Source organism: Haliotis cracherodii, unplaced genomic scaffold (genome assembly GCF_022045235.1).
Source record: "Haliotis cracherodii isolate W230 unplaced genomic scaffold, xgHalCrac1.p SCAF_2, whole genome shotgun sequence".
Classification (NCBI taxonomy): domain Eukaryota; kingdom Metazoa; phylum Mollusca; class Gastropoda; order Lepetellida; family Haliotidae; genus Haliotis; species Haliotis cracherodii.
Genome location: NW_027266275.1, coordinates 30891203 through 30903949, shown reverse-complemented (window position 1 = coordinate 30903949; position 12747 = coordinate 30891203). Strand labels below are relative to the sequence as shown.

Genomic DNA, 12747 nt, shown 5'->3' with positions numbered 1-12747 from the left:
CAAGTTCAGCCAAAATGACGGCCATTGACACTGACGCATGTGCGTATCCCTATCATGTCCACGACGTGTTCAGTGAAGTAAAGGTCTTGCCTCATGGCTGGCCATGGCATTCTATGAATGTTGTGCTGCTGTAGGTAAGCATTGACGATTGGTGCACGATGAGCATGGGCTTTGTCGCCTTGAATGACAAAACGTCAGCCGCACACGCCTTGCAAACTGGACAACGATGGCTGTCAGTATGTTGTCCCGATAGTACTGTGCAGTGACCCTTCGTTACACAATATTTATCATATCACCCTCGATAGTCACGATATGGCTGAAATATTGTCGATGTGACTTAAAATTTTAACTCACTCACTCACTCACTCGTTGCACAATATGGAATGGGGTTTACTCAGTCATGTAATGATGCCACACCACATTATGATCATAACCGATCCACCGTCAAATCTGCCATGGGGTTAACATTGACGTTCATGCTTGAGGAAAGGACTGCCTTGCATGCATCAGGACAATGATTACGACTTAATGTCTCCTGTGTAGTATTTGTTAACCAACTAGGGTCTCGTTCGATAAAGCGACCCTTACGCTGAGATGATAGTTGCTCTCATACTTTAACACAGGCTTACGATAGTCGTAGTGCTAACATCGCTTTGTGGAAGGAGGGTGCCTTCAACACCAGACACCACAACATCGTTGGCAGATATGTGTGGACCTCGGAGAAGATTAAGTTGAAAAATAATTAGGATGTGCATCAACACCGTCCACATCATAGTTAAGCTCAGAACATTTTAGCCTCCCCTCTTATCTATTTTTTGTGATAAAGAATACTGTGACATTTAATTGATATGCAATTATACATTTACCTTTCACGTCAATCGTCGCTGCCTTAAGTTTCCACTTATATCTAAAAACAAAACATAATGAGGCACCATCATTTCTTTCTTGTGGCCATTTCAGTTAGAAACATTTTAACAAGAAAAACAAAAAGAACTGAGCATTTGATCACAAACATGTAGATTTACACATATTTCCCGCTCGGGAAATACGAGAATTCTGATATTCGTTTCGTAAAATCATTATGACACACACGCTTGTATAATTATCTCTGTGTACACTGACCTCTGTATCCTGTTACAGGAGATGTAGATGAGGAGGAGCAAGGTGAAACCAAGGAGACAGATGATGGCGATGAGGATGTACATTCGTCTCTCGCTGTAGTCTTGCTTAGCAACGGTAGCGTCAGCTTCCTGTGTTAGAAAAGCAAGCCATAACCGTTACATGTATCTGTGTGGAGCCGTTGAATACGGACATGCTATAATTGCAGCTGCGTTCCTTACTTAGCATACGGGCCAGAATGCTATTGGTCTGCACCATGAACAAACTTTAAGAAGTTCACTGACGATGTATATTGTTTCGTGAACAGATGATATAAAGATGATGTAAGAGATGCGGTGTTGCATCAAATACCACACACACGGATTCTGGACGGCAATGATAGAGCTTTGACCATTAGCTGTGCATATACATTTCCTTGCACAATGATATATCTTACCCCAACTTGTGTGACTTTGTATTTGTTAATGAGTTTGTATCCAAGGCCTTGATTTCTGTCAATAATCCTGTAAACAAAAACAGTCAATGTAGAGGTTACCCCCAATTACCTTATGAGACATCATCAGTATGTCAATATGATAATAAATCTCTTCCATTTATTCCTCTTATTCATTTTAACTGTCCAACATCAAGCATTGCAAGTGTTCAACATCAAGCATCCTCACTGTCCATCACTGATCATAATAATTACCTATATCTACATTTCTTCCCGAATGTTTCTCCAATATCACGATGCATTGCACTCAAGAATCTTCAAGTCTATTATGAAATCCGGTATTTCTCCAGCCCCGGGACCCGCTGTAAAAACCAACCTTCCATTTTGCTCTGAATGTGGTAGTTCTTCATTTTCAGAATCCACTGAACTCAATTACCTTCCACTCTGCTCTGCATCCGATATTTCTCCAGTCTCAGGATCCCACACACCTTCCAGTCTATTTTGCATTATCATTTCCCTGTCTCATGGGTTCTACTTACCTTCTTGTGTTTTCTGCATCCAGTATTTCTCCAGTAGCAGGATCCACTGCATGTACAAACATGTCTGAGCTGGAGGGAAAGTGTGACATTGAGCATTAGTACTCTTTCATCAATCTTCATGGTGTTGATTGTTTCATCAGATATCAAAACTTCATCATCATAAGTACCGAAAATACTTGAATTGTGGGGAGAAAATAATCAGTTGTTTTTAAAGAACTCTTTCATCAATCTTCATGATGTTGATTGTTTCATCAGATATCTAAACTTCATCATCATAGCGAAAATACTTGAATTGTGGGAAAAAATTATCAGTTTTTTTTAAGACAGAAACTTTTCCCATGATATCAAAATATCAAATTAACCCCTTATGTTATTGATGTGATAAACCAAACGTCCATGAGAGCTTTAAACTTGATACCAGACATCAGTTTCACACACAACACTCACTGGTAGGGCTGTACATTTCCATCCTGGTCAAGGTGAGACGCAACGTCATCATTGGTGAGAAATGTGTACCCTGTTGCGTTACTCATGTCACTGGTGAAAATAATGAAAGTAATTAATAAACACCTCTTCCTAGTTATGTAGCACATATCAAGCAAAGGTAGACAGCTGGACAAATGTTTGAAATTTAAGTTTTTTGTTTTGGTAAGGGTTAAGGTTAGGGTTAGGGTTAGGGTTAGGGTTAGGCTTGGGCTTTGGCTTAGGGTTAGGTCTTTAGGTTAGGTAGGGTTACGTTAAGGGTTAGGTTTAAGGTTAGGTCTTTAGGTTAGGTAGGGTTACGTTAAGGGTTAGGTTTAGGGTTAGGTCTTTAGGTTAGGTAGAGTTAGGGTAAGGTTTTATTTAGGTTTTGGGTTAGAGTTAGGGTATCTTTTATCTATTACCTCTATTTCATTGACGTATTACATTCATTATTCATCCAGATGACACGATTCTATAAAAAAGCGATCTTCGAGGAGTAACCGATTCTATCAAGAAGGAATTCTGTTACATCTCGAATAGTTATGACATCACAATTACATCCTCCATTTATGGAAACAGTATCAAGGCTTGATTCATTCTTTGAACCTTTCTGCAAGAGGCAATTACAAGTATTGCGTCTTCGTAACGATGGTTACATTTCTAATAGACTTCACTTTTTTCTGAGTAATAAACTGTTTCTCTCACCTTAAAACATTGTCCTGTATCTTTAAGACGTCATCGATACTTTGCATGAATGTGATTTTCAAAACTTGGAAGTCGGCAATGATGAAAATCTGCAGAATAATGTATAAGTGAACGATCATAAGAATAACAGCTTGGCTTCTTGGCACTGCAACTTATGCTGTTCTCATGCGTATGTTAATTGAACTGAGTTCAAGAAGTACCGATAAGCTAATGAAGGCAAATTTGGCATTCGAACCAACACGAATCCAGCAGCCAAGAGAGTTCTAGTACTTAGATATGGTGGCGGATACCATGGCAACCAGTTCCACAACCACAGTTAGAAGTGAGTGAGTCAGTGTTGTTTTTTTACACATGAAGTCAGCAATAAGTCAGCTCTGTCATGTCCGCCTGTAAGAAATGGTGTTTGAGCTAGGTAGATCAGCGGTTGATAAAAAGAGCAACGAACAATGAGTTAGATGACACACAATCAGCTAGGTAACACATTGCAATTACATGTAACCACCTGATCCGAAATGATACATGTGAGGTACATGTGTGTGAAGTGACAGAATATGGTTTTACGCTGCTCTCGGTAATATTCGAGCACAGATTCACGATGAACCTATGTGGAAAATGACGAAGCTATCTCGACGCCTCTACCAGCGTATAAATCTGTGCAGTACATTCCGTACTGCGAAATCATCTTCTTCCTCAATACAGGGTAAGGCACACTGTTGACAATTTATATGAGGAGAAAAGACAACAGGCGACAAAACACTTTTCATATCCATATCAAATTTCAACTAAACGCACAGTCGCTTGTACGATTCCGACTATATCATGATCATGTTTTTATTAATAACTTCCAAATAGTGATGATACCAAGTGTTCGCAAAAAGGTGAGCGTATTGGTTGGACCAGTCACAAACACATGCAAAGGCAAGTAAATTGTGAACCTTAAAGATACATTAACATATGGTACAAGTCGAAATGGGTAATTACATCATGTTTTCCACATATTGAAATGTCTTCAACATGTCTTAAAAGGTTTTGGAAGCCCTTTGAAAGTTTATGTTTAAATCATGTTCACCTTCAGGTCTGCCACATCCATCCCCGCGCTGTCGCTGACGGCCACCTTCATGATGAAGAATCCGTACATGACAGCCGAGAAGGACATATTGGTGGCAACCGTGCCGTTTCCTGTCACAGAGATGGGGATGGGGTGTTTCTCAGAGTTGTACCCCGTTTGCAGGAGGCTGGTGTCTGCTTCTGTGGAGTTGACCCTGTAGAAGCTATGGCGACTGAATTTAGGGCTGTCACGATCATATACCAGTGTCTGGAATAAAAGCATGCATTTATTATCATTAAGGCGTTTCATTTTCAACGGTTGGTTATCGAAACCTTTGGACGGTTGCGGAAATAACAATGTACATATACATTAGACACTGAATTATTTGTTTTGTTTTCTAAAGTTAACACACATGGTCGGAGGCATAATATAATATTCTCCATTTACAGTTGGGTATTTTGGTGAAAAGTGACAGTTATGTTAAAGTTGTATTATTATAATAGCGTATACTTTGAAACAAAAAACACACTGCTTGGAAAAGTAGTCAAGCAGTGGATAGGATTTCAGCTTACAGCTTAGTGTCATCAAAAACCTATCAAAGTCAGCTGGAAACAAAGTGTGACTTTTTTCATAAGCGTAAAAATCAGGCTCTGGGTTCATAAAAAGGGTTTAAACTGGTATGATTTTTATTTCACACTCTTGATTTTTGGGGTTGGCGCAACAATATTCCACGTTAACATAAATAAAGGATATTAAATGAGTGTTCATGTCATACTATATCTACGACACGAGTGTCTTAATTCCGGCACTTTCCGAGCCAGAGCGAGGGAAATATCGAAATTTAGGCACAAGTGTCGTAAACATGGTATGACATGAACTGAATATAATGTTCTATTTATAACCGAAGATGTCTTCATGTACATACAGAGACGAAATCTAGTGTTCACCTATAAGGACAGCAAGTCGCAACAGCATGACGTCAACAATTTTAAGCTATGTCGCCGTTTCTAGTGTGACGTCATTCCTACATCACGGCACAATGCGGGGCTAATGGTTTCTTTGAGAATTAACAACAAACTGAACTTATTGACGTCAACAATGCCGTCCGGATGACGGAAACAAGACACTGTTGTCTTGTGACGTGATATGACCCAAGGACACATATGATTTTCAATGAACCCCGATATGTTTGCCCTTGTAGGTAATAAAACAGTCAACGCACCTTCCATCAAGCTTTGTTCTTCCTGTTCCGAACTTCTTGTTCGGCTGAAGGTTTGTATTGCTGTACTGCTTCTACCATGATATAATCCGCGTTGCCAGTATCAGAAATAGTTACAGGCGACATAACGACACTACAAAGCACTTATTGTACATGCTCTTACAACTTACATCAAGATTAAAAATAATTCTGCCCAAAGTCACAGTATTGCGTATTCCCTTTGACAAGACAGGCTGGCGGTAGACGGGTGGGTTGTCATTCTTGTCCAGGACTGTAATTGTTACGAGGGTGGACGTTTCGTAGGTTGGTAGGCTGAGAGTCGAGTTATCACACAGCTTGTTGTAGTACGCTGGTGAACAATCTGTGGCTGTGACTTTCACTGTGAACTCAGTCACATTCTCTCTGTCAAACGGTTGGATGACATCTAGGTACAATGTCCTGTTGTCAGAAGAGATCCTCTGCTTCAGATTGACAGTATAAATCGTGTCTGTAAAAATAAATGATGTTTATGTCGACAGTTGTTTGGTTGTTTGTGTTATTCTTTTATTTTTTTGTTTAGTTCCTTTTCAAACACCACGAGGGCCTCTCCAAGTAAACGTTCACGACCTACACACCCAACCCCCGCCGCCAACAAACACACACACACACACACACACACACACACACACACACACACACACACACACACACACACACACACACACACACATCCTAAGCTTATATAAAGGAGGCGTTAAACACAACTCAATCACGAATAAGATAAACGGAGCGTTGTCTATAAATAGATTGCAAACTTGCAGTGAAAGACCCACATTGTTACTTTAGTACACCACAGCCATTACAATATTTCAATTACACCCACGTGTAGCATCCTACAAGTACTACTGTATAAACTACCAGGCAAATGGAACTATACCACCATGCTTGATAGTGACTAAAATAATAAAAAAAGAAAGTAATGGTTATGTTGTAATGGTAGTGTTGTATTTGATACGGGTATCATAGTTGTGATTTTGGACATTAAGTTTGCAGTGTTTCGGCGACTGTTTTCAGCCTGATAACGTTTTGATAAGGTTTCTAATTTTTCGGCTGAAGATAAAACAAACAAGATATGGTCATTCGATGGTGATGTATTTGATACGGGTAACGGGTATCATAGTTGTGTTTCGGATCTTTAGTTTGCAGTGTTTAGCGTAGTAATGTTTTGATAACGTTAATATTTTGTCGCTAAAGATGAAACAAACAAGAAATGGTCATTCGATGGTGATGTATTTGATACGGTATCCTAGTGTAGTTTTCAGCCTAATAGCGTTTTCATAAGGTTTGTATTGTTTTGGCAATTTTCAATTGTATACTTTCTTTTGTCAGGTAGTATATATGCACGGTGTGTCTTGCTTCCATTGTTAACCTGATATAGCGTAGCAGATTTGGGAATCCTTGTCCGGGTCTACAGCTCGGATGGGTCCAAGTGAAGTGTTGATGACGTTCTCAGACACAGAGAAATGCTTCTGACTTGTGTCGGACTGATTGAACACCGGTGGGTTATCATTGACGTCCTTCAGATTAATAGTGTACAGCCGGGAAATGGTAGATAGACTGGGGAGACCCAGGTCATACGCCATAACCTTAAACTGAAACACCACATAGAATAATGATTACACCTTAATTAAAACTCCATCTACTACTACTACTACTACTACTACTACTACTACTACTACTACTACTACTACTACTACTACTAAATAACTCTTACATCTACATTGACAAATCGTATATTGAAACTGATATAACCTATATCGAAATATTTTGTTACGTACATCGAAATTGCTGTAACGTATGTCGATATTAATTTTAACGCATATCAAAATTAAAGTTATGTTTATCGAAACTAATGTTTCTTTCATTGAAATAAGTGTTACGTATATCGAAATTAATATCACGCAAGTGCAAGTCGAAACTGGAATTTCATAAATAAAAAATATACATGTCTGATTTGGGAAGAATCAGCTGTCAGAATGTCAAAAATAGCTCTGATGGTTCGAAGGTGAGATTATATATGGATTGGCGTGTAACAACTTAGAAGATGTCGCCACTCCGATGATTTGAGTCTGTAAACTAACATGCAACTACATCGTATGTTAAGCTGATATAGATATAACATCTCTGAAATTAACAGTTGTCCATTGACTTTTACAGAAAAAGGGTAATACATTTTTTAGTCATATTGACATATAATAATGATATAACGATGATATCAACATGCTATTCCACTACGCTAGACAAAATGAATACTCTCCGTATATAGCTTTGTAGATTTGTACCTTAACCTACAAGAAACTAGGAAACATGTCAAACATTTGATCAAGACATGTAAATCCTTGAAACTATGATTTGCGTCTTGTGTTAATGTTGTTTCACGCCCACGATTGCAACATTCCAGTTTTATGTCGGGGCCTGGAAATAATCGAGTCTTGATCAGGCATGCCAGGGATAAATATTTTGAGCAACAATCGACGCCGTCGGCACGATAACACGTTATTATCGAGGCGTACCATGACGTCGTTTGGCACGCCTTGCTGCCTATTTTTAGCTTAAATGACTACGGGGATATTCACGTTATAATACTTACTGTAAATTTACTCTGCGTTTCGCTGTTCAGTTTCTTGATAATTGTTAATGATCCTGTAACCTTGTCTAGATTGAAATGTTGTGTGGTGACGTCTGACGTGTCGGTCATATTGAACTCCACCTTACCATTGTTATTCTTATCTTTGTCCGCATCAGTAGCGTAAAACCGGAAGATATTCGAGTTCATCCGGGAACACTGGAAAGATAGTTGGATAATACGAGTTCAATTTCAAAAGAGACTGGCTAAGGAGGGGTAGATAATTCTGACTTGGCAAGCCAGTGACTGAAGCGTCAGCAATGACCCATACCATCAGGGCATGATGAAGCGCTATCAGCGCTTTTGGGATCCTTTTGTAGTTCTGTTCCTAGAGAAGTGAACTGAAATTCATGTCTGTGACGTTAACCAATTTGGTGAAACGGGTATCGTGCCTACAAACCTAGAAACATAATCGTGGCGAAGCGGAATTCGTACCCATGATCATAGGTTTCTGGTGTGCACAGGGACGAATTGCGCCTCAGATGACTGGGCAACTTGTACCCCAACAGATCTTTGACGCTTAAGGCTTTTTGGATAGGCATTTATAAGTTGGAGTACTAAGTGAGGATAAATTTATGGATGAACAACTTCTTTATTACAATTAAGAGCGACATAGGTCCTTGATAACGATGTTAGAACGTACACCGAAACGTCGCTCTTAATTGTAATAAAGAAGCTGTTCATCCATACATTTATCCTTACTTACTGCTTACGGCTTTGTTGAAACCCAGGAGCACTGGTATCGTGTTGACAAACCAACAAGCATCCAGGGCGAAACAAGGATTCAAACCAAAGATACTAATATGATTCAGGAAACGCGGGGAGCGGATCTACATGTAGATCTCTGCACAGCGAATTAGGGCGCTATAGATTGACTTTCAATGGAACACTTTTTTAACATACCTCTGGAATTGGGGGGATATCGGTAACGTTGACAAAGACGGGGCTGTTGAGGTTCTCGTCTAACACAGTAACAGTCACGGTGGCGTTGCCAGTGAGGTTTCCAGTACCCTCGTCGGTGGCCACGACTATCAGACTATAATTATCGGCCAGCCCTAACAGGTCTTCCGCTGCTGTGATAGCTCCTGTGTTAGCATCAATGGCGAATAAAGCAGTAGCGTTGACAGTCTCGTCTTGAAGAGAGTACCACACTTTACCGTTGTCGCCAATATCCTCGTCATTTGCATGCACTGTTAGTATAGTGCCACCTTGCTTTGTTTTCTCAGTGATCCGTTGTTGGTAGTCGGTGGCGAATTGGGGGCTGTTGTCGTTAACGTCTGTTACATCAATGGTGATGGTTTTCCGTTTTAACCTCGGTGTTTCGAATATTGGGTTGTCTCGGGCTGTAACGGTTAGGCTGTATGTGCTCACGTATTCGCGGTCCAGTAGTTCTTCTAAGATGATCTCACCCTGTTGGACAGAGATTACAAGACATTTGCATGAGCACATTAAAAATACAACACAAAGAAATATATCTGATTCATTTCAAATCATGTTACTCTGACACATTTAATCCACAAAAACACGGTTATGGCATCCATGTGAGAATGATGTCTTATTTCATACAAGTTTTCATTATAATTCAAATAATTTTGAGTGAGTGATTTGATGACGTTTTAAACAATAGGCAAGCCTTATCACGACATGGGGCATGCTCTTTCTTCGAAAATTACAAAGAGCGTCATACGACTCTTGCTCAAACGTTGTTTGATCAGGGTTACAACATTCAGTGCCTCAGTGTAGCTTTCAAATTTTTTCATGGTAGACATGTCGAAGACATTTGACGCATCAGTAACAAAAAAATATGTCCTATGCAATTCCCTATTTTGACACATGTAACTATACTCCGATGTCTCTCCATGTGAACACTTGACTTGCCTTTGCATGTGTTTGTGACGGATGGTACCGGTGGGGCAAGATGCGTTCGCCTTTTCACAAACACCTGGTATCATCACTAATTGATACTGATACTTAGACATAGGCTCATACTATAGTCGGAATCGAACAACGGGCTCTGCTTTCAGCAGAAATGTCTGAATATGTTTATGGAAATAGTTTTGTAGCTTTAATTTATTCATAAATGCCTTCACTTATCATATCATATCATATCATATCATATCATATCATATCATATCATATCATATCATATCATATCATATCATATCATATCTCATACCATATGCGGGACGAAAATACAGAGTCAGGTACAAACTTCAATATGTTTTTATTGATAACACTAGTATATCTGGAATATTGCTGAGTGCAACAAACAAACGATAACACAAGTACAAACGTTACAATATATTGAAATACCACCTTTGATAGAGGTACTGGGATAGTTTAGCTTGTTCCAACTGCAATGTGTTTTATTAAGGTCTCTCCCCTTCCTATTTGACACATTAGTTAAAGGTGTTACTGTAAATGTGTTTACGAATAAAAAAACAATTTTGTTTTTAGCAAATTATAGACTGGAAAGATAATAGTTTCATGGTGAAATATCCATTTGCCGTAGGGATATCACGGGAAACAAAATGCTACCACTTTGATCTTGCTTCCATGGAAACACACAAACAAAATAAAAAATAAACAAATATTTAAAGGCAATTGTTGAGCATATGGTAATGGCACAATACACATGTATAGTTTCATGCAAAAATATTCATTAGTTTGAGAGTTATGGCTCGACATTCGACATTCGAAGTAACTAGTTTCATACAGTATATAAAATACTGAAAAAACGTTAAAGAACACCAGATTCTTTCATATGACTATGATCAATCCGTCATGATAAGACAAATTAAACCTCAAATGTATTCTTTAACCTCTCTTGTGTGGTATATATGTCCCTGCCAAAGTTGAGTAGTATTTCGCTGGTACTCACAGAAATGCTGTCCATGCGGAAAAGTCCCCCTTTGTCATCCGCCAATAGATATGTAACGTAAGCGTTGTTTCCAGCGTCCTTATCTGTGGCGGTAACTGTAGCCACTACCGTTCCATTCGGGCTGCCCTCAGATACGTTAAAGGTGAAGACTGACATATTGAATTCAGGGTCATTGTCGTTGGTGTCCAGAACCACGATGTTGATGGTGGATGTAGATGTCAGAGGTGGAGAACCGTCGTCGGTGGCCAAGATCGTGAAGTTAACTGTCGACGCGGATTCACGGTCAAGCTGTCTAACCAGTGATATGCGACCTGTAATTATTTTTGTTCATTCAGCAGATCAATATATATAGAATGTTCCATTGTGACGAATCTGAAACAACTGCCATCCTACTGAAGCAATATTTCATAATGTTTAAGTAATTACACATTCCTCAAGTTTGCCAATTTTTCTAAAGGTCACAGGTCCCTGCTTATTTTCCTGATTTCCCTCAGTTGGGGCTTTTGTGGATTTACCTCAAGCACACCATGTAATGTTCGCAACAAAAGATTTCACTATTATGTAATTACTTCTATATGAGGCTTAGAGCTTATATTCGCTACTCTTCACTGTCCAGGGCGGCTAAAATAGTTCTTCAAGGTGACAGTGCTATTTACATATTCTATTAACCCAGAGGACAAACCCGATATGTAATTATGTTCACAAGTAATGTAAGGACTTATTGGTGGAAATGAACCTATTGACGCAACCTCATTGCCAACGGAACTACCCAAAAGTAGGACTGAATACCCTCGTTCCTTTAACTAAAGACAAGTCGGCATGGTTCGACACGATAGAATCTGAGTGACTGCTCATTTTGGTGACCCATGTTTGCGTGGCCCTGACATAGTAGTTAGGTTCTTTTTAATTGCATATTTTCTTAAATAGATTTTATGTTGTTTGATAGTGAGCTTTTGTCATGCATTTCCAATGGGTTATCGGCAGCTATTGTTTTATGCATCGATGTGTAAGCTATCGATAGATCAATATTTTCACACTCAAGGTTTTCGTGTGAAAAGGCATGTTAATTGTGAGGTATCGAATGAAATTAGATACCTGATTTTGACCCATCGAAACCATGCATTCTTTAGTGTCATGGTTGAATATATAGACATGGCAATTATCTTATTTACTTTTGGCATCCTAGAAGTTGGTTAGTGAATAATAAAACATACAACTTCGTGGATAACAGCTTTTGGTTTATTGAATAATAGCAATAAATGAGAAGTCGTTATCCATAAAGTTGTATTGCTAATGTGTTGTCTCATATCTTAGATTTTATACCATTCTTAGCTGAACATATTATCCCATATTATCAGTTGTGTATTTTTCCTGTGTATTTTTATGTGAAAATGATCTTTAGTTTAAGTCTATCTTAACAGTCACTTAATGGTGTCTCATATTCTATCCTATACGCATCTGTTTTCATTGTATATTTATTGTACATATGGGTGTGATGAGGCTTATTCTGTATTTCACAATATCTCTCATTGAAGAGTGTAATTTGATTAACTGGCTATTTTTGCATCGTGCTCGTCGATTCGGACCCAACCTTTCAGTAGCGAATGAATCCAGGTTATTTATCGTAACAGAAAAAAAACGACGTTATAAAGCTGGGTAATGGAAGCTAGACTTAG

General features: G+C 38.9%; 1 protein-coding gene across 1 annotated transcript in view; it reads right to left on the bottom strand.

Moving 5' to 3' along the window:
* LOC139467569 (cadherin-23-like) overlaps positions 1–12747 on the bottom strand; it is a 92128-nt gene that overhangs the window by 3996 nt on the left and 75385 nt on the right. The window contains exons 67-78 of the mRNA XM_071249105.1: positions 11072–11382; positions 9094–9600; positions 8155–8349; positions 6934–7156; positions 5696–6012; positions 4328–4573; positions 3259–3347; positions 2539–2628; positions 2092–2160; positions 1556–1622; positions 1123–1250; positions 867–907 (exon numbers count right to left, since the gene is read on the bottom strand). Coding sequence (XP_071105206.1) covers positions 867–907; positions 1123–1250; positions 1556–1622; positions 2092–2160; positions 2539–2628; positions 3259–3347; positions 4328–4573; positions 5696–6012; positions 6934–7156; positions 8155–8349; positions 9094–9600; positions 11072–11382 — 2283 coding nt within the window. The remainder of the gene's footprint in view (positions 1–866; positions 908–1122; positions 1251–1555; positions 1623–2091; positions 2161–2538; positions 2629–3258; positions 3348–4327; positions 4574–5695; positions 6013–6933; positions 7157–8154; positions 8350–9093; positions 9601–11071; positions 11383–12747) is intronic.